Source organism: Sorex araneus, chromosome 3, assembly GCF_027595985.1.
Source record: "Sorex araneus isolate mSorAra2 chromosome 3, mSorAra2.pri, whole genome shotgun sequence".
Lineage (NCBI taxonomy): Eukaryota > Metazoa > Chordata > Mammalia > Eulipotyphla > Soricidae > Sorex > Sorex araneus.
Genome location: NC_073304.1, coordinates 214,159,155 through 214,179,476, shown reverse-complemented (window position 1 = coordinate 214,179,476; position 20,322 = coordinate 214,159,155). Strand labels below are relative to the sequence as shown.

At 42.1% G+C, this 20,322-nt stretch overlaps 1 protein-coding gene across 3 annotated transcripts in view; it reads right to left on the bottom strand.

Moving 5' to 3' along the window:
• SPOP (speckle type BTB/POZ protein) overlaps positions 1 to 20,322 on the bottom strand; it is an 82,546-nt gene that overhangs the window by 14,492 nt on the left and 47,732 nt on the right. For all 3 annotated transcript variants that reach the window (XM_055131017.1, XM_055131016.1, XM_055131018.1), the window contains 4 exons: positions 9,067 to 9,215; positions 8,325 to 8,446; positions 5,317 to 5,468; positions 5,065 to 5,192 (listed from right to left, as the gene is read on the bottom strand). In XM_055131017.1, the coding sequence (XP_054986992.1) occupies positions 5,065 to 5,192; positions 5,317 to 5,468; positions 8,325 to 8,446; positions 9,067 to 9,144 (480 nt within the window). In that variant the 5' untranslated portion in view covers positions 9,145 to 9,215. The remainder of the gene's footprint in view (positions 1 to 5,064; positions 5,193 to 5,316; positions 5,469 to 8,324; positions 8,447 to 9,066; positions 9,216 to 20,322) is intronic.

Below are 20,322 nucleotides of genomic sequence, written 5' to 3'. Positions count from 1 at the left end.
GCACAGCCAGGTGCGCCACCCTCCCCCCTACCAACAAAACAACTAATAAAATCTAAACAGTATAGTGTTTAGGAGTACAAACGGTAAATAAGGTAATAGTGGTATACAGCATCCTCTGAATGGGAGAGACAACAGGTCTCTGAGTCGGGGAAGGAGAAGCATATACAGATTAATCCCAAGTTTCTGGTGACGTTGCTGGGCTGGGTGGTGGGTTATTTAATACTATGCTTTATACGTGATAATAATTTTATATATTAAACCCCCTTTTTATAGCACAATAAAACAGTAACATTTTCATTTATAGCAACTAATACACCCAAAATTCAACTAATAAAGTATAAAAATGAAAAATGCTGTTTAAAATTTGATCCAGGGGAGGGGAGGGGGTCTCCCAAGGAGTGCACAGGTGGCCCAAGGGGTCCCAACTGGTTAGTCTACGGACACCTGAGGAGGCAGTGCTGCTTGGACGCCATGGTCTGGGATTACCTGGGTCTCCCCTATAGTGCTCAAGGGATTCCAGGGCCATACCCAGTGGTGCTTGGGGGGTCCTCCAAGGCTGCACCAGGTGAGCCCGTGGGGACCATGTGGTGCCAAGATCTACCCTGGGTAGGCAGCTTATATGGCATGTGTTGTGACTCCTAGACTATTTCTCTGGCCCCAGTGTCTAATATTTCTTGTTAGTCATTTCAGAGTTCTTATTTCAACTTTAACTGAACATTACAAAGAAGCACGGGAAGCTTCTGCATGTCAAAGGCATACAGAATAAAGGGGAAATGTCTTTATTTATTGATGACAACTACCTGTCTTCAATATAAAGATTAGTAGAAGCTGAAACATTTCATTTCCAAATTATTACGGAGAAAACTAAGAGTGTGATGCTTTGATGGTTCCATCTTTCGTTAGCAAAGTAAAAACGCTCCACTGAGAAAACCTGGTGGAGACTGTGTTTCCTTGGGTCAGCGGCATTCAGCCCCTCTTGGTGTGATGCAACAAATTAGAGATGGAAAGCGAACGTGGCCTGGACATTAACTTGCTGCACAGAATTAAGAAAAATGTCCTGTCTCCCAAGACACCGCTTTTCTCCCCAGCACCACAAAAAGCAGAAAACAAAATGTAACACTCAGGGATTGTGAAAAGGGACTGTTTAGGAAATGTTTTGAAAATGCTTTAAAATACATAAACTAAAATACATAAACTAAGCAGTATCAGCTGGGAAGAATAGTTGCATTTCCTATTAGACAGAAACATCACAGACAAGTGAAAGTGAATACAAACCAAAACTAGGACAAGGATGCAGCTCGGTGAGTGCTAGGGCAGATGCTCTGCGCATATGAGGCCCTGTTTTAAATGCTTGACACTAAATAAATAAACAAAACCCAAATAACAACAAAAGAGTAAGTCCAGTGTGAGACATTCTCATAAATAAGATCACCCATCTGGCATCTTCAGAGTTTGTAATCTAATTTAAATATCCGTTAACTGAAATACTCTCCCCATCCTCCCCCAAAAAGTACAATTCTCATTCTTTCTTAGGGATAACTTTTTGTGGCTCCTGGGAAAGCCACCCCTCCCACTAAATCTGTAAAACAACTATCCTCATTTCATAGGGTGAGAGAGAAGAGTGGAGGCCAAAGGCTGAGTGAAGAATGGTGCAGTAGTGTGGCTGGAGCAATAGCACAGCGCGTAGGGCATTTGCCTTGCACTCGGCCGACCTGGGATCAATTCCCAGCATCCCATATGGTCCCCTGAGCACCACCAGGAGTAATTCCTGAGTGCAGAGCCAGGAGTAACCCCTGAGCATCACCAGGTGTGACCCACCCCCCCAAAATAAATAAAAATAAAAACCTCAAGCTGGTAAATAATACACAGTGAGCCATAAAAAATGTGAACTAAAATAAACTTGTTTATAAACATTCCACTTAAAAAGGAGCAACAGGTCCAAGAGGGGTACATTTGCAGGAAAAAATTAATGATCTCATCTTTAGCAGATTATTCATAACAACCAATACAAAATAAACTATTTAGGTCCTACTTTGGGGGCAGGCTGTGGGTTTCAGGGTGGAATAATTCGAAATATGGTGGTGGGAAAAGTGTAATGGTGATGGGATGGTGTTGGAATATTAAATGTAATTATTGTGAACAACTTTATATAAAAATTCAGTTAAAAAAAGAATTAATGATCTAGCTTTGAAAAGCACTAAGAACTTACATGAACTAGAGACATTTTTTTTTTTTTTTTTTTTTTGCTTTTTGGGTCACACCTGGCGATGCACAAGGGTCACTCCTGGCTCTGCACTCAGGAATTACCCCTGGCGGTGCTCAGGGGACCATATGGGATGCTGGGAATCGAACCCGGGTTGGCCGCGTGCAAGGCAAACGCCCTACCCGCTGTGCTATCACTCCAGCCCCCGTACTAGAGACATTTTTAAATCCCACACATCCAACACTCCCCTCCCCCCCGCCGCCCCCGCCACCACCACGAACTGCCTTGCAATTCTGAATTCCACTAAGTCCACAGAGAATCTTGGAACAGGAATGAGTCTCACTAGGCACCAGCCCAAGTATGAGAAGCAACACTCAGCACCTGTGGCCAACAGAGAAGTGTGAGAGGAACAGATGGCACACCTGGTCTGATGGGAAGAAACCGATGGCATCAGCAGAACCCAGCCGACGTTTCCCTGTTCAACATCTCCTCATTCCCAAAGTGTCATCTCACTTCCCTTCTAAGTCAGTAAGGCAAATCTAAACTTAACCACAGGATTTCTCCTAAGAGAGTTTCACATGGGGAAGCAAAGAGTCTGCTTCAGAAATAACCACAGGATGAGAGATTGCCAAGCGAGGGCAGGCCAATCGGTTTCTAAACCAAGAATGTCAACACAAGGGTTAGAGCAGCTGGAATGGATTTGGGGTTAAGAGGGAGAGAAGGAAAGCATATAAGAAAATGCTGGTTCCACTGTGGATCTGAAAACACTGTGGGTTATAGCACTGCCCAGATGCAATACTTGGATTTCTCTTCCATCACAGAACAGTTCAAAGATCCTAGCACCACATGGCCTCCTGAATGTCTCCAGGTGTCCTGAAGTCCCCTGTACCACAGAGCCCGAGCACTGAGCTACCAGCCTGGGTGGCCGAGTGTCACCAGGAGTGGGTCCCAGAACCTCTGAGTACAACTTGGGAGACGACACAGCAACGTCCCCCATCAGCCCCCACCAACTGGTTTTCATTTGCAATAGAAATGAGGATTTCCACTACTTTCTTTGGGGTGGGGGCAAAATTGGTGATAACTGGGGGTTACTCCCTACTTTGTACTTAGGGGTCATTCTTAGTGGTTCTTAGGGGACCTGAGGAATTGAGCCTGGGTCTCCTGTATGCAAAACCTGTGCTCAGTTCTTGGAGTCTCTCTGAACCCAGATTTACACTGTTTACAAATTTCACCAACTAAAGGTCTCTAGGCTGGAGCAATAGCACAGGCAGGAACGGTAGCGCAGCGGGTAGGGCATTTGCCTTGCACACGGCCAACCTGGGTTCGATTCCTCTGTCCCTCTCGGAGAGCCCAGCAAAGCTACCAAGAGTATCCCGCTCGCACAGCAGAGCTTGGCAAGCTACCCGTGGCATATTCAACATGCCAAAAATAGTAACAAGAAGTCTCACAATGGAGACATTACTGGTGCTTGCTCGAGCAAATCGATGACAGTGCTACAGTGCTAAAGGTCTCTAAGATGATTGGTTAAGTTAGTGGTCTGTTTATAGAACATCTAACCTCACACAAAACCAAATGAAATTTATTTCTTCACTAGGACAACTGATATAACCTGCCAACTAATTGTATTAATATGAAATTCTAATTTCAAGTTCACAGTCAAAACCTACCAACAGTTTATTATGACTTTACAATTTCCTCCTTTTACTTAGCAATTTAAAGGAGGGATGGTAGCTATTATGCAAACTTTTAATTTATGTATTCAGTGCAGTATTCTAATAAAGTATACCTCCAAAGTTTTCTGCTCATTAACATCTACTCTATAAACTATTCAATGAACTGTGGTTTGAAAGAATCTGACTACTTGATGGCCAGTCCATTCTGTAAAAAGGGAAAGATTCCTGTAAGACACCCTTCCTTCCTTCCTACAAGGTAGCCACATGCTTTTGGAGATGTCCTGAGCTTACACTGCAGTCCTATTATTTGACAGAGCACCTTGGAAGTGAGGGAAATTTGCCTGCAACCTCCCCATGCAAATACTGTTATTCTTCGATTCAAATGGTGCATGCTGCTCAGGAAACATCTTCCTAACCATGCAACAACACAGAGGCAACACTTAATGTCTCAATTGACTGGAGATTTAACTCATTCCTTATAGTGTGAGCATTTAATTGTTTATAAACAGACTGACAGCAGCATGGAGCAACTGATGAATTAAAAAAACACAATCCAACTCACTCTTGGTTTGGGAGCTTTACTTCAAGGCTTCTCCTGGAATTCTAACAAAAAGCTCACAGGGTGTTGGTGGAAGAAGGACACCCCTATCTACCTGACAGCATACCATTTTTCTAGCTCCTCATGAGTTAGAGATGCTTATGGAGCCTTTGCACAAGAGTTTCATAATTGCTTCAGAAAGACAAGCTGGAGACACTTAGCTTCTGATAAAAAGAACAGAAGATGGATGTGATCTGTAGTTAAACACACTTGGACTTTACATTCAAGGGTTTGCCAGAAACTTTAAGGAACACACATACATATCCAGCAAACAGTAATTCTCTTTAACTTGAAATGAACGTTCTTCCAAATGCTATCTGAAGAGAAATAAGAAAGTCCGGACCCTGATTCAAGCAACTGGAAGATCCCACGTTGAGAAAGTACTGCAGAGACTGTTTTTAAGAACAAAGATAAGATGCCCATCAACCTTGAAATCATGACAGTTTTCAATCACTTACATAAGTAATGTTCATGCAACAGCCCCACTGGGTGATTTTTCCTACTCGCCATCCCTGTTACAATACAATTACATCTGCTAACACCATCATCCTGGGAACTGTCAGTCTCATAGTAGGGGTAATAAGACTCACCTCGCAGAAGAGGGTAAGCTTGTCATCAGGGAGAAGCCCGTTGGCTTCATCCAAAAGAAAATCTCTACGTATGAATTTTTTGAATCCCCAGTCCTTGCCTTGAACAAACCTGTATGCCCGTTGGCTCTCTGGGGTGAAAAAAAAAAAAGCCGTATATAAAGTTACTCAAAAAATAAGAACAAGTCCACAACCTGTCAGTCTATAAGGTAACTGGATGTGAAAATAGAGTCCAAAAAAGAGGAGAATATTTACCCATAGCTTTGGTTTCTTCTCCCTTGGCATTCAGGATGGAGAATTTGAATTTTGCTCGAACTTCACTCTTTGGACAGCTGACCAGTAACAGATAAAGTGACAGATAATCTTTGCTTTCCTCATCTAGTCCTTTTGGGTTTACTCGCAAACACCTGCCCGATATAGATAGAAAAAAGGGAGTATAAAGTTTAAAGCAGCATGAAGTGGGGTCAGAGTGATAGTACAGCGGGTTGTGTGCTTTCTTGCATGCAGCCCACTCGGGTTCAATCCCCGGCATCCCATAAGGTCCCTTGAACCCTGCCAAATGTAAATCCTGAGTTCAAAGCCAGGAGTAACCCCTGAGCACCACTAGGTATGACCTCCTCCCCCCAAAGAAAAGGCACGAAGTATGGGCGGGGAGATAGCTTGAAGGGCTGAAGTGCATGCTTCGTCCAGTACCACATGGTCCCCCAAGCACTGAGCTGTGAACAGCCCTGATAGGTAGGCCTTTTCTTTTTCTTTCTTTTTTTGCTTTCTGGGTCACACCTGGCGATGCACAGGGGTCACTCCTGGCTCTGCACTCAGGAATTACTCCTGGCGGTGCTCAGGGGACCATAAGGGATGCTGGGAATTGAATCCGGGTCGGCCGTGTGCAAGGCAAACGCCCTACCTGCTGTGCTATTGCTCCAGTCCCTAGGTAGGCCTTTTCTAAAAAAAGGAAAGAGTCCCTAAAGACACCCTTCCTTCCTACACAGGTGGTGACATCCTTTGGAGCTATCATGAGCTCAGAGCACAGTCCCATTATTTGACAGAGCATACTGAACTGGGGAAATTTGCTTGCAATCTCCCCACACAAACACCACTGGGTGTAGCCCAAAATAAATAAAATGTTCTTAACCCCTTTTATTTTCATTTATTTGAGATTTCTTCCCATTTTTGTTTAGTCACCATGATTTGCAATACTATTAACAGTAGTGTTTCAGACATACAATGTTCCAACACCATACCCTCACCAGAGTTCCTTTTTAATATAATCTTGGGGCAGAAAATGGCTTTTTTGGGGGGGGGGCAGTGCCAGGAATTGAGCCCATGTCTCATGTACATAAGCATTCACTTTTACCTCTGAGCTAGGACCCAGCCCCTAAAAGGTTTCTGGCTGCCTTTGACCATACCTTGCGGCCCTCATTGGCTACTATCTGCATGCTGCCCGAGGGTGGCCCCCATTGGTGCTGGGAACCGGCAGCCGTAGGGTTCAGGGGACTGAACACAGGCCTTTTGCATGCAGAGCATGTGATCCAGCCCCCCAAGCGACCTCTCCAGCCCTAGAAAATGTATTCTTGATAAATCAAGTAGTATGTCATCTTTTGTAGGTATTTTACCAATCTGGCAATAATCTTTTAAGATTAAAATAAAGGAGGCAACATCGAGGAAGCGCAGAAAAAATTAAGTTCCCATTACACAGGATAGAGTTCCAAACTAGATTTCTAAATAGAATTAGATACCAATCTGTTACCAGTAAACGGAGACAAAATTCAGAAAGACTGTAATAGGTTCAGCTGAGTTAAGTTGAAAATGTCATTAGTGAAACTGCATGTGGTTCAGAAACTACTTTACCACATTGGCCATATGTATCTTTAGGTCCTGCCAATTTTGTAACAGGTGGCTCAACCTAGTCCCTCTTTAGGGAGTGCACATAACCACATACATTTCTATACTTAAGATGTGGATTTTAACATAATACCCAGAGACCAAAAAGGTAGTACAACGGATAAGGCACCTACCTGCCTCCCACACAATGATCTGGGTTCGATCCCTAGCACCACATATGGTCACTCAAGAAGCCTTGCCATAAGTGATCCCTGAGTGCAGAGCCAGGGGTATGCTGTGAGCACAGCTGGGGTGTGGTGCCCCAAAACTCCAAAACAATCCAATTTAAGAATAAGCACAATATTCAAGAATAAGCATCTCACAAGACGCTACTTAATATACAACCAAAAACCAGGGCCGCAGCGATAGTACAAAGGGTAGGGCACTTGCCTTGCTCAGGACCTGGGTACGCCATAAGGTCCCCTGATCCTACCAAGAGTGATCCCTGAGTGTCAAGTCAGAAGTAAGGCACGAGAACTGCTTGGTGTGACCCAAAAACAAACAAACAAAAAAAGTATCTATATATACCAAGCCATCCAAAAACTTCTAAATGAATTTTAGAGAGCTGTTTAGGTCTTCAGTGGGTAATTAGAGGTCAGAGCTGGGGGGTTCAGGCATGAGTTTCTGACTTCACTATAAGCAGATAGTTGGATCCACAGCTCCCTGCTCTTCTTCGAAACCCAAGGTAGATAGGATTAAGCCACACTCCTAGATTATATTCTTCTCGTCAAGAGATCTAAACTAAATAGTGCACGCATTCTTGGCCACACAGTTTTTCAGAGAAAGTTCAAAGATTTTTGTTGGTTGGTAGTGAGGCACGTCCCATTGAACATTCAACCGCAAGTGAAGCAATCACACCACCCCTGAACACCACTTCTACTCTCTTTATTCCATGTCAGGAACAGAACCCAAGATGTCTCGAATGCAATGCATGTGCTCTACCACTGAGTCACATTCCCAGCCGATACAATGGCTCTCTTTACTCGCTTTAATTATTACCTAGGCAATTGAGTTTCCTGAAATATTAGTTGAATTCCGAAATACTAGTTGAATTCAATCAACTTATTAACTATCAGGCACTGTTTTAGGAAATGGGGGAAACAAAGCGTATTTTCAGGGATCTTATATATATTCGAATAAAGCCAAGACAACTTTTTTTTTTTCTTTTTTTGGGTTACACCCGGCAATACACATGGGTTACCTCCTGGCTTTGCACTCAGGAATTACTCCTGGTGGTGCTCAGGAGACCATATGCAATGCTGGGAATTGAACCCGGGTCAGCTGCATGCAAGGCAAACGCCCTACCCGCTGTGCTATTGCTCCAGCCCCAGAAAATGACGACTTTTACAAAGATTTCTATAACTACATATATTCTTCCTCACCATTTCAGTTTATCATTGGCTCCTGATGAAAAGGTTGAACTTTTAATAACTTCACCCATTTCCTCCCGGCAAAAGCTAAAGTTATTGATGGTCCACATATAGGAGAATTTCACTACCTTGATCTGTTGGGGTGAAAAAAAAAAAGAGAGGAGGAAATTAGAGAGCAAGTGGGTAACCTAGCCAACAGGCTGTAGACCAAATCATCACGTCCCCGCCCTCTGCAGGATTCCCGAAAGAAGGCGGCAGCTTTGGCCAGCAGGAAGACTCGGCTTTTTCTCCATTAAGTCCCTCATCCATACCTAAGAAATCTCAGTGACCAATATAACTTTTCTCAGTTTCTGAGAAATACTGGATGACAAGTGAGAAAACACGAACAGGATTGAAAAGGCAGGTGAAAAAACCATACCTAGCCCAATCTAAACGGGTCTCTTGAGACTGACTGGCAATAATTAACATGACAAATTTCTAACCTTAAGTTGCCCTCCAGAAGAACGCACTTTCACCAAGGCAGATCTAATTCCAAAGATTCCCCACTTACAATGTCCAGTGAAAGCTACTAGCCTATGACACTTAGACTCCCCATGAAAAACTAAAATCTGGAAAGTGGTAACTGCCTTTTCTATCCGATATCTGGCGGCTACTTCCTAGAGAAAGCAGAAAACCCAACATAGGAAATAAATCTTCTTTCATCCCCCAAGCCCTCCCCAAGATGTAAAGATGCAGAGTGACATCAGCAGCGTACCTGTGTATAGCACCAGCTCTCAGCAACGGGGCCACTCGACATTTCTGCCGGAGGGGGAGGACTTGGAACCCTTGACATCGCCAGTTTGAAGGTTAAACAAAATTTCCAAAGTCAGGACAAAGATTTATCTTTTCTCTTCTTTCTTCACCCTAGTTAACAGAAGCAGTGAGAGGATTTGATTAGATCGGTAGGATACTAGCCTACTATTTCCATTTAACTTTCCAGAGACTGTGAACCTACCTAGAGTGCTCGACCTTCGGCATTCAAGGAACTCTTAGCATTCAGATCCTAAATTTAAACTTGACCTCAGAGAGTAATCTAATCTAAAGCAGTCTCCTTTACAATTGTGTCTCCTATTTGAATCCTCTGCACAATAATGTCATATACCAAATGAGTTATTTAAAGGACATAGATAACCTGTATTTATCTACGAAAAGGCAAACGGAAGGGAAATGATCTGGATACTCCTCATCTTCACAGATCACTGCAAACTTAAAGTCGCCTTCTGAGGAGGGCCAGCACTATAGTTAACAGCAGCTAGGGTACTTGCCTTGTGCCAACGACTTGAGTTTAATTCCCAGAACCCCAGATGTTCCCTGAGCTCTGCCAGAAGTTATCCCAAAACCAGCAGTGAGCCCTGAGTACCACTTGGATGTGGCCAAAAAGCAAAAAAAAAAAAAAATCTTCTAAGGACACACAGAGAGAGGGAGAGAGAGAGCACTCAGTGCTCAGTGGGATTAAGCACAAGTTTTGAATGCAGGAGGCCCAAATTCATTAATCTCTGCACTACAAAGTCCTCTGAGCACTGAGTCAGGAGTAGCCCCTGAGCACCACTGGATGGGCACTCTGCCAAAGGTCTTCTATTATTTTTTATTTTCAATCTCTGTGATAAGGTTGGCTTTCTTTATTGAGTAGATCTTCTATTCTCAACACACTGCTAGCTGCTTTTTGTTCATTCTTGGCTTGGGTTTTGGGTCACATCCAACAGTTTTTGGGGACTGCTTCAGCTCCTGGCAGTGTTGGGGCCATGGGAGGACCATACAGTGCCAGGGATTAAACCCAGGGTTCCCACTTGCAAAACATGTGCTCCGGCCTTTGAGCCATCTACCCTGGCCCAAGTGGCTTTCTTGAATAATATCCTTTATAAGATGTGTTTCATGTTTCCAGAATTAAAGATCATTCCAAATTTATACTAGATTTCCTAAATTCTATTTGTTCTCTATCTTCCAATTATTCCTCAATCTCCCTTTTTTCGAGGTAAATTTATACCCTATACCTTTAGGGACAGAGACAGTACAGAGGTCAAGGTACATGCCTCGAAAGTAGCTAATCCAGGTTTGACCCCTGAGCCATTTGGTCACCCTAAGCATTGCAGGCTGTTGCCCTAGAGGACCTTGAGCAGCTCTGGGTAATCGCATCTTAGGTCCTGGCACTAAACCACCAGAGAAAATCACCAGAAGGAGATGCCAGGTCTCCTGGGCACCAGTGAGAACATTCCCCCTCCACCCTCAATTCTACCTTTATACAAATATTTCCCAAACTTTTTATGAGATCAACTCACTTTGATCTCATAAGTCCTGGTCAAATAGCCCTTGTACAAATTATGAGAGTCCCCCATTAGCAAATCCAGTCCAACTCAAAACTCCATCCGCCTCCAAAGTTCTTTGGAGTTGGGTGAGACACACCTGGTCGTGGTCAAAGGACCACGGATCAAAGGACCACCAGGGATCAAAACCAGGGTGACAGCTGAAGTGGCGGCATGCAGGGCAAGCACCTCACCTCCTGTCCTATCTCTCCCACTCCCAAGGCCTTTCTAAACACAAAATATTTTTTTAAATTAGTGAATTTGGATGTCTTATATGCCAAATACAGTAATAATGATGGGTCTCATTCTCCTGAGCCTGAAAGAGCCTCTAATGTGGCACCGTTGGGAAGGACGAGTAAAGAGAGGCTTCTAAAATCTCAGGGCTAGGACGAATGGAGACGTTACTGGGCCAGTTCGAGCAAATCAAGGATCAATGGGATGATAGTGATAGTGATAGAATTTGGATAAGTTTCAGAGACAAAAGCTGAAAGGTAAATGGGGTGAGGGGGGGAGCTTGTAATGCCTGATAGCCTGATAAAGGGAGAACATTATTAATACATAAATTAATCTACAAATTTTGTTTCTACAAAATCATGGAAGGGCCAACTAACCAACAAAAATATTGTTCGGGCTAGGGAGATGGCCCCAAGTGTGTACTTTGCATCCTGGAGCTTTGGGTTCAACCCTCAGTACCCTATGGCCCTCCAGTACTAGGAGTGAACCATGAGCAGAGCTAGCAGGTGACCTCAAGCACTGAGCTAGTAGTAGTCCCAAATGCCACTGGTATAACCCCAAAACAAAAACAAAAAATAATCATGAACATGCATGAGACTTGGGTTTGACACCCCCCTCCCCAGCTCTGCACAATAAAAAAAAAAATAAATAATGATCTGAGGCATTGTTTAACTATTATTATTTTTAATATATTACAGTAGTTGCAGGAATAAAGATATGTTTCACTGGCTTATAATATTTGAAGGAGAGATTTCTTTCCTGATTTGTTTTCAGCCTTGGGCAATGTGAATTTTGTCACTGATGGTATGTTACCTTTTTAGCTACTAAGCAGCTCGGGTATAAATTTGTGACCTTCTCCTAAAATTTGCATTCTTTATATTAAATTTTACATGGGATCAGATGTTTATTCTGTTAGATCTTACTTGTTTTGTTTTGTCTTAGGTCACACCTGGTGGTGCTCGGGGCTTATTTCTGTCCTGCACTCAGGAATCATTCCTGGCAGTGTTGAGGGACAATGTGCGATGTCAGAATTGAACACGGGTTGACTGCATGCAAGGCAAGCGCCCTGCTTACTGTACTATCTCTTCCGCCCCAGGGCACAGACAATTTTTTTAAAAATCACACAATTTACATTCAACCATTGACCACTTAAATGATAGGTATAGAGGAAATTAACCCTTGTACAAATGAGAGTCAAATTATAGTTGCACCAACACCACTGATACTCTAAGAGTCTATATTAGTTTTGAATACTATCCCATAGGTATTCACATGTAAAACCATGGAACCATTAAGTCTTATACACACAATGAACTTTTTCATTTTAGCCAGCAACCTAAGCATTGATTGCAGTGACAGCTGGGCACCCCTATTTCATTAGAGGCCTTACTAACTCATGCAACTCTAATTTCATGGCAATACCAAGAGTCCAAATCCTACTCTCAATCACCTGTGATCACGGCAGATGTGCATTTGAAGGAAAAGAGTCTCATAAGGTTGGTTGTCTAGTAATGAGTAAAGGTTTTACAAGTTCTAGTTACCATTACTGCCAGCAGAGACCAGAATGAAATTTCAGAATTTCTACTAAAACTATCTTTGGAGAGGGCTGACAATAAAGATGTGAATTTTACACATTAAGAGCATAAAATCTGGCTCTGAAGGTGTGGTGTGCAGGCTCAGCTCTACACTGAATGATCCTAAAATACTAATTTGAGTTTATTTTGAAGTTAAAAAATATTTCAGGGCTGGAGAGATAGATCAGTGGGTAAGACACTTCCTTTACACACAGTGACCCTTTGATTCTCAGTTCTCCATATGGTTCCCCAAACACTGCCAGGAGTAATTCTTGCTGGGTGTGGCCCTCGAAACCAAAGCATTTCAGAGAGCCCGGGGGTTGCTCAGTGGCAAAGCACTTGCCTTCCATGTTTTAAGATACAGGTTCAAACCCTGAGTCTGGGGGGGGGGGTGGGGTGGGAAATCAGGGGCCAGCAAGATAGTACAGGTAATAAGGCTCTTACTTGCTTTCTCTGCAGTCAAATCTATTTTGATGCTTGGTACCACATATGGTCCTGTGAGCATTGTCAGGGATCACTCCTGAGCAAAGGCTCAAGAATAGCCGCTGAGCACCTCTGGGTGCGATCCAAACTCCCGTCCCCCTAAAAAAGTGCACATTTTGCATGTGACTGGTACCACGTGGTTCCCCAATCTCCAGAGGTAGCCCCGGAGACCCCCGGCACTGCTGGGTACTGCAGGGCCTGAGCACTATCCCTTCCTTGAGCTATCACGCTGAACTGCTGGCCCAGCCGGCTGAGAACTACCATCAAGGTCCCCCAGGCCCCCAAGCACCACTTGGGATTCCCACCCCTACCCCCACCCCCAATTCAAATACGACAAATAGTAATTTAAGAATTCTCTAAGTCAAAGTCAAAAATAATTAATTTTAACGACTTAATTGTTAGGGAACAATTGCTTAATTGTTCATAATAATAAGGCATGTTTTTATTATAATCAGAAAGAATTATTGAACTTTGATGTGGGTGTTTTTTCCTTTTTGCTTCTCACTTACTCTGTAGCCAAGTCCCTTAAAAATATAGTACTATCTTCCTGCCAATTTTTAAAAAGTATTCCACATAGCAGCTAGAACAACTGGAGAATCTGGCTTAGACACTGAGGAGCTCTGACCACACAACCTGCTGGGAGGAAAATTGACTAGGACAGCACCAGTCTAATTAATTTCGCTCATCGCAGGCACCACGGGCACAGTGTTCATCAGCAAAGTAGCCTGGTGTTACATGAGCTCTCCTGTCCTTCATGCCAGCTGCTGCAGATGCTCAGTTAAAAAAAAGGAAAAAATCTTAGAAAAGGTCTTTGAGGGTCACAGTTTGAGAACCTTTGAAGGAGACAACTAGTACCAAAATATATTGTTTCTGGCTTGAAACAAGTTCAGACAAGAACGGCCGAGTTTCTAAGCGTAGCCAACCTCCCTGGCAACTCTGCGGCTGAACATCTTTGTTATGTGCCACCATTTATTTTTCTTTTCACACTATTACATTCTGACCCATGAAGTGACATTTCCTCTGAGTCATAGCAAGACATAAACTTCATAATATGTCAACTGTAATGCTGCTGAAATTCCAATGAATCTAGTGAAGCTTCCTGGAAGATGAGACTGTGTGTAGTTATTTCTGATCAAAGATTAAAATGAATCAACATAATATGATTTCTAACTAGAAAGTTCAACTTTGGAGAGTAAGACAGAAGTGAAAAAGAGACTGTATTACTGCAGTCACGATGTACGGGTAGTGTTTTTAACTGAAACTATATTCGTTTATACTTAGCTACATGTGTTTTGTCTCCAGCAGGCTTTACTTGTGTGTGTGGAGCCCTGACTGAGTCCATGGAGCCACATCACTGGCCCACATCCAATAAAATCTAAGCTGCACAAAAAGAACTTACAACTAACTATTCTTCTTAGCATCTCCTTACCATTTACCTCATCTTACCTACCTAAAACAAGGTTAGTCAGCAAAAAGCTTAGATGACCGCAACACTCAGTTGTATTCAAGTTCATTAAGTTTTCTGCTTGTTTCTTCCATATATATCTCTAAGAGAACCTTTGGGGTATCTTAGAGTATACTGAGTATATTAGAGTACTGAGGTATATTAGATTTGCCAATGAAGTGGGAATCATCAAGTTTATATTTATTCTTCTGAAAGAAATACACATGCCAAAATCTCTGCCTAGCACTGCCCATGTATCAACGCTGGTTTAAAAAAAAAAGGGGGGGGGTGGGAAATGCTCTTTTCATCTAGTATTCTCAAGAATATCTTTATTCCAGAGGTCAGTGGGTAATGCATTTGCCTTGCATGTGGCAGACCCAGATTTGATCCCTAGCATTCCAAATGGCCCCCCAAACACTGCCAAAAATAGTTCCTGAGTGCAAAGCCAGGAGTAACCCTGAGATTGCCAGGTATGGCCCAAAAACAAATAAATAAAGCACAGAAAATACAGAACAATTTTTAATAAAGTAGCTTCATTTTATAAGGGGAGAGAGATGATTATTATCTTTTATTTTGAAACACAAATCAGTAATTTGAACACTTGAACATAACCAGGAATTTTTTCAGAAGAGAAGGTTAATTCCCTGTTCAACAGGGGGAAATGTCCAATAGTTCAGCCTGAGGTATATGTAGATGTAGGCTAGAACTTGAAATGTTAAAGACAGGTTAGGCTGTGATTATTATTATTATTATTTTATTTTATTTTTTGTCGTTCTCTGATTCCCTAATTCAGTTATCCAATGAATTAAAAAATAATAAATCAACACAGACAAAATGTATGTGATGTTTATCAACTTGAAAACCATCACTCTTAAATTATAGGAATAAGACTGTAGAGATAACAGAATGAACCATGAAATGTTGCTCTGTAGGTTAAAACCTGTCTAATACTAATCATTTCATGTGGTTTAATTTAACACACAAATATGCACAGATTAGATAGTTGGGAATACAGCTTCCTGGAAAGTATTTGTTCAAATACAAGAGGTACTTGTATTTTCCAGAACAGAAGATTCTGGAACAAAAAAACAAGTGACCCCCACCCCCCTCCCAAAAAAAGCAACCCTACCAAAAAGAAAAACCATCAGAATTATAGAAATTACTTATATGTAATTAATTTTGAGGAAATAATATGCCCTGTTTCTTCTGTTGCAGTGTCCTTAATCACATTCAGCTCGGGAGGTATTAACTTCTTTATTGCCCTAAGGACAGATTAATATAGGTCACACTGACTTCTTCTAGCGCTTGGTTTGAATGACTTTTGAATATTTGTTATGGTGAAATTTTGCAGTTCAATCTAATCTAACAAAATGCTAACTGCAATGTTTTTATTAGGTCTTAGGGTCACACTTGAAATGCTCAGGGATCACTTGGTCTAGTGCTTGGTGGGACAACATGATGCTAGGAATCGAACCCAGGGCTCTCACATGCAAAGCATAAACTCCAGCTCTTTGAATATATCCAGAACCCTAGAAACGCTTATTAAAATGCAAGTGAGGATAGTTAAAACAAGAAAGGAAGGAAGGGAGGGAAGGAAGGATGAGGAAGGGGGGGAGAGAGAGAGAAGGAAGGAAGAAAGAAGGAAGGCAGGAAGGAAGGAAGAAAGGAGAAGGAGTTACCAGGAAAAACTCAATAGGCAAAAGATGGGGTATGTTTGTCTTACCAGCTTCAAATTTTGAAAGACTTACAAGTTATCTAAAGATCTAAAGATAACTTTTTTTAAATTGATATAGCTGATATATATATAAACTGTATTTACACTTTTTTTTTAGTCTATTGCAGAGGGATACAGTATTATGAATTTAAATATAAAGAAGAAAAAGTCAAAAGCTTAATAAAAGTAAAAAAAACCCACAATTTTTATAGAAATGGAAACATCAATGACTCTCAAATTTATATAAAAACACGTTCAACTTTCATTCATAATAAATGTATTAAACCACACTTTGGTTCACCCACTGAATTGGCAGAAATCAAAATGTCTAATGACACATTTCCAGAATACGGAGAATATTTCTAATTATAGTATGAATTGTTATAAATTACATACAAAGAAATGTATATTCAAACTAGTAAGAAACACATACCCTTCTATTCAGTAATTCTACTTCTTGAAATAATGGGGAAACTTTTCTATTTAAAGAGGAAAAAATTTTGTTATATGTATAAAATCCAAGGAAGTAAACTAGGTACTTAAGTGGGAAGAAGAATTTCAACTGAATTCTTTTGTGCTTCTTGAATTCTGGACCAATGTGAATATCACCTCTTCAAATTAAAAAAAAATAATTGAAATTAGCCTTTGTGCTTAATTTTCTGGAATTATGAGTTGGTTGGGCTGGAGCAATAGCACAGCGGTTGGGCTTTTGACTTTCACTCGACCGACCCATGTTCGACTCCTCTGCCCCTCTCAGAGAGCCTGGCAAGCTACCGAGAGTATGGAGCCCGCACGGCAGAGCCTGGCAAGCTACCCATGCGTATTGGATATGCCGAAAACAGTAACAATAAGTCTCTCAATGAGTGACGTTACTGGTGCCCGCTCAAACAAATCGATGAGCAACGGGATGACAGTGACAGTGATGAGTTGGTTTATAAAGCAGACCCCAAGGAGAGACAAGATAGGAATTCTTTAGTGGCTTCCAGGGGTTCCCAAATACCCACTTTCTGTCGTGCAAGGCCTCACCCTACACTCACCCTTCTCCATCACCAGGCCTTTCTGGGTAGGGAAAGCTCCTTCTGCCTGTGTTTGACTTGTTCTTGTTTTTGGGTCACACTGAGCACGACATATGGTCCTGAGAGGACTGCCAGAAGTTAACTCCTGAATACACAAGCAGGAGTAACTCTGAGTACTGCCAGCTATGGCCCAACACCTGCCCCGATCATAATAAGCTAAGATGTAGAACAAACTTTCTGCCATAGCCAAATATTTATTTATTTATTTATTTATTTATTTATTTATTTATTTATTTTTTTGCTTTTTGGGTCACACCCAGCGCTGCTCAGGGGTTACTCCTGGCTTTGCACTCAGGAATTACTCCTGGCAGTGCTTGGGGGACCATATGGGATGCCGGGGATCGAACCCGGGTCGGCCGAGTGCAAGGCAAACGCCCTACCCGCTGTGCTATCGCTCCGGCCCCCAAATATTTATTTATTAAGATTTGAATTGTTTGTGCATCTGTTGTATATAAAGAAATTCATGAATAAGTATAGGTATGCGTGCATGTCAGTAGTTTATGCTTTAGCAGTTTTTCCATGTCTCTTCAACCGAAGTGTAACGACAGAGTTGTACAGAAAAATCTGGCCAGGAGTTGGGGAGATATCAACAGGGGGTCAGAGGCCTGGACTCCAGTTCAATCCTTACACCACAAGGCCTCCCCAAACACTGAATGTGTGGCCTGCTGGCCCCTGTGCACCACTGGTGTGGCCCTGGTATTCCACAGCATCTCGGGGGCTGAGCACCCACATCCTTGGGCTCCAGTACTGGCCTGCTGGCTAAGTCACACTGGGAGTAGGCCAAGGGCCTCGCTGAGCACTGCTTAGAAGGCCAAAAAGCCAAGCCAGGCTAGTAAGGATCATTTGGGCAAAGTCAAACTGAAGATGAGGAAGAGGGCAGGACACAAAATAACCTCAAGTCACTAACAGCAGGGGGATAACTGACAGAATGGTCCCACCTACTCCCAGCCTCAAGGGTGCACAGACAGCTTACAGCTTTACTGCCTTTGTTGGTTAGAAGAACCACAGGAGTCCTTGGTCCCCAAGGAGACATTACAGCCAGCTCAAAGGTTAAAGTATGAACTATCTCCCATGTTAGGTGCCACTTTTCTATTCATGGAAAAAATAAATCAAAGAGAGGAAAAAATGTACTTCTGATTGGTAGTAAGGGCTAGGAAATCATTCCCTTTCCTTACAAAGGACCCTTAATGGTGCTGGGAGAGAGTTCAGAGGGCTGGAACACATGCTTTGCATGTCAAGGCTGCAGATTAGGTCCTAAATACCAAATCAGGAGTAGCCCCAGAGCATCACTGGGTGTGGCCCAAAAACCAACCAACCAAACAAACAAAAAAACACTCTCCAAATGTAAGAGCTATTCCCATAGGCACCAATAAACATACTGACGATCCCTGGCCCCCAAACAGGTCCAGGGAGAATGTGCTCAGTGCAAAATCCCATCCCAGAGGGCAGATGACACCAACAGGCTTCCAGGCCTACAAACTTCCTCAGTCTTCCAAAAGACTTCTTGAGCCTTTGTTTTGCTTTTTTAATTTAGGTACATCTATGCAACATCTAAGGAAAATAATTCCCTGCTCTACTGGCTGGAGGATCCAGCAGATTAAGCCACGGCTGCCACCAGCAGGGGCTAATGTTGTCAGGTGATGGGCGGGTGGTGTTGATGACAGAGCCCCTGTCAGGAAAAACTCTCTTCCAACCCTTGTTTCTTATTTTTAAAGGCCGATACAATTCATCAGATTAAACTTCTCCACACATCATTTTCAAAATCCATCAATTTGGGAGATGCCTAAGAATGACATGAATTCAGATCAGCAAACAAATCTGATTATAAAGGAACTACTTCACTTCAATGCATATCTCAGCTCCAAAGGAAAGCACCTTTAGAAGTGAAGTTAGGCAGAACCCAACAATCAGTAACTTCTCTTCTCAGAAATTATAATAATATGTTTATTCCCTGAATGGCTTGTGCAAAACTCTCTAGAGTTACAAAGTGCAAATTTAGGAAAGCTGCAGATTTTTTAACACATCCACATGTTCGGCAAGACTTCTCTAGGTTGAAAATTTTTATTCTAAAGTAGACGCTTGAGTACAATTTAAAAGGAGAAAAAAAAGAAGAGAGGGAAACCCTTGTGGCTAAGAAGATTCTATTTATTAGTAATATTTCCAAAGCTAATTTGAAAGACTTGATTTCCTCCCCTTTCCTTAACTATAACTATTTAGAACCTTATAAAATCCAAATATTAAACATATAAAAGACTCAACCTTAATATAATTTAAGTGTGTTCAATCTGTAAGGAATTCAAAATCAGAAGCCATTTCATAAAATAAATAAGTGAAGGTTATGTAACCACAGAGTCCTTTGGCATTTACAGAAACCAAATTCAATATGTTTCTCCTCAGTCGTTTGTCTCATTTGGTCTCTTAAGCCACTTAAAAAACACATCTTTCTATCACAATTTGACTACAAGAAGGGTTCAAGAACACACATCAAGTAAAGACTAAACAGCTTTTAGGGTGAATAATTTGAAACCAATTCAGTAATTTTAGTAACTGAAAGGCCACCTGTTACAGAGAATTTGGTAAACCACAAGGGCTTTCATAAACATTAACACTAATATTGATCATCAACTGCTACTATCTAGCAGACGTAATAGCAACGACTAGTATCTTTCAGTATTCTTTAGAGATACTATTTTTCTTTCTTTTTTGTGGGGATTGAAGGGGCTTAGGCAATACTCAGTGGTTTTAGGAGTCACTCTCTGTCTAGTGCTTGGGGGCTGCTTTTAACAGTGCCTGGGGGACTATAAGGTGCCAGGGATGGAAGACCTGGGTCTTCTAAGTATGCAAAACATGTGCTCGGACCTACAAAGAAAATATTTTTCTTTACGAGACACCTGGGCCTCCCCTTATAGGGTAAAATACTGGGACTGGAGAGATAGTGCAGTGGGTAGGGCATTGGCATTGCACATGGTTCAACCCCACATTCAATCCCATGTTCAATCCCTTGCATGTGCAATCCCCGAACCCCATAAGGTCTCTTGAGCACTGCCAGGAGTAATTCTTGAATGCAGAGTCATGAGTATCCCCTGGCTATCAACAGGTGTGCCCCCTTGCCAAAATATGTATACTTGATTCTTTTTTTTTCCTTT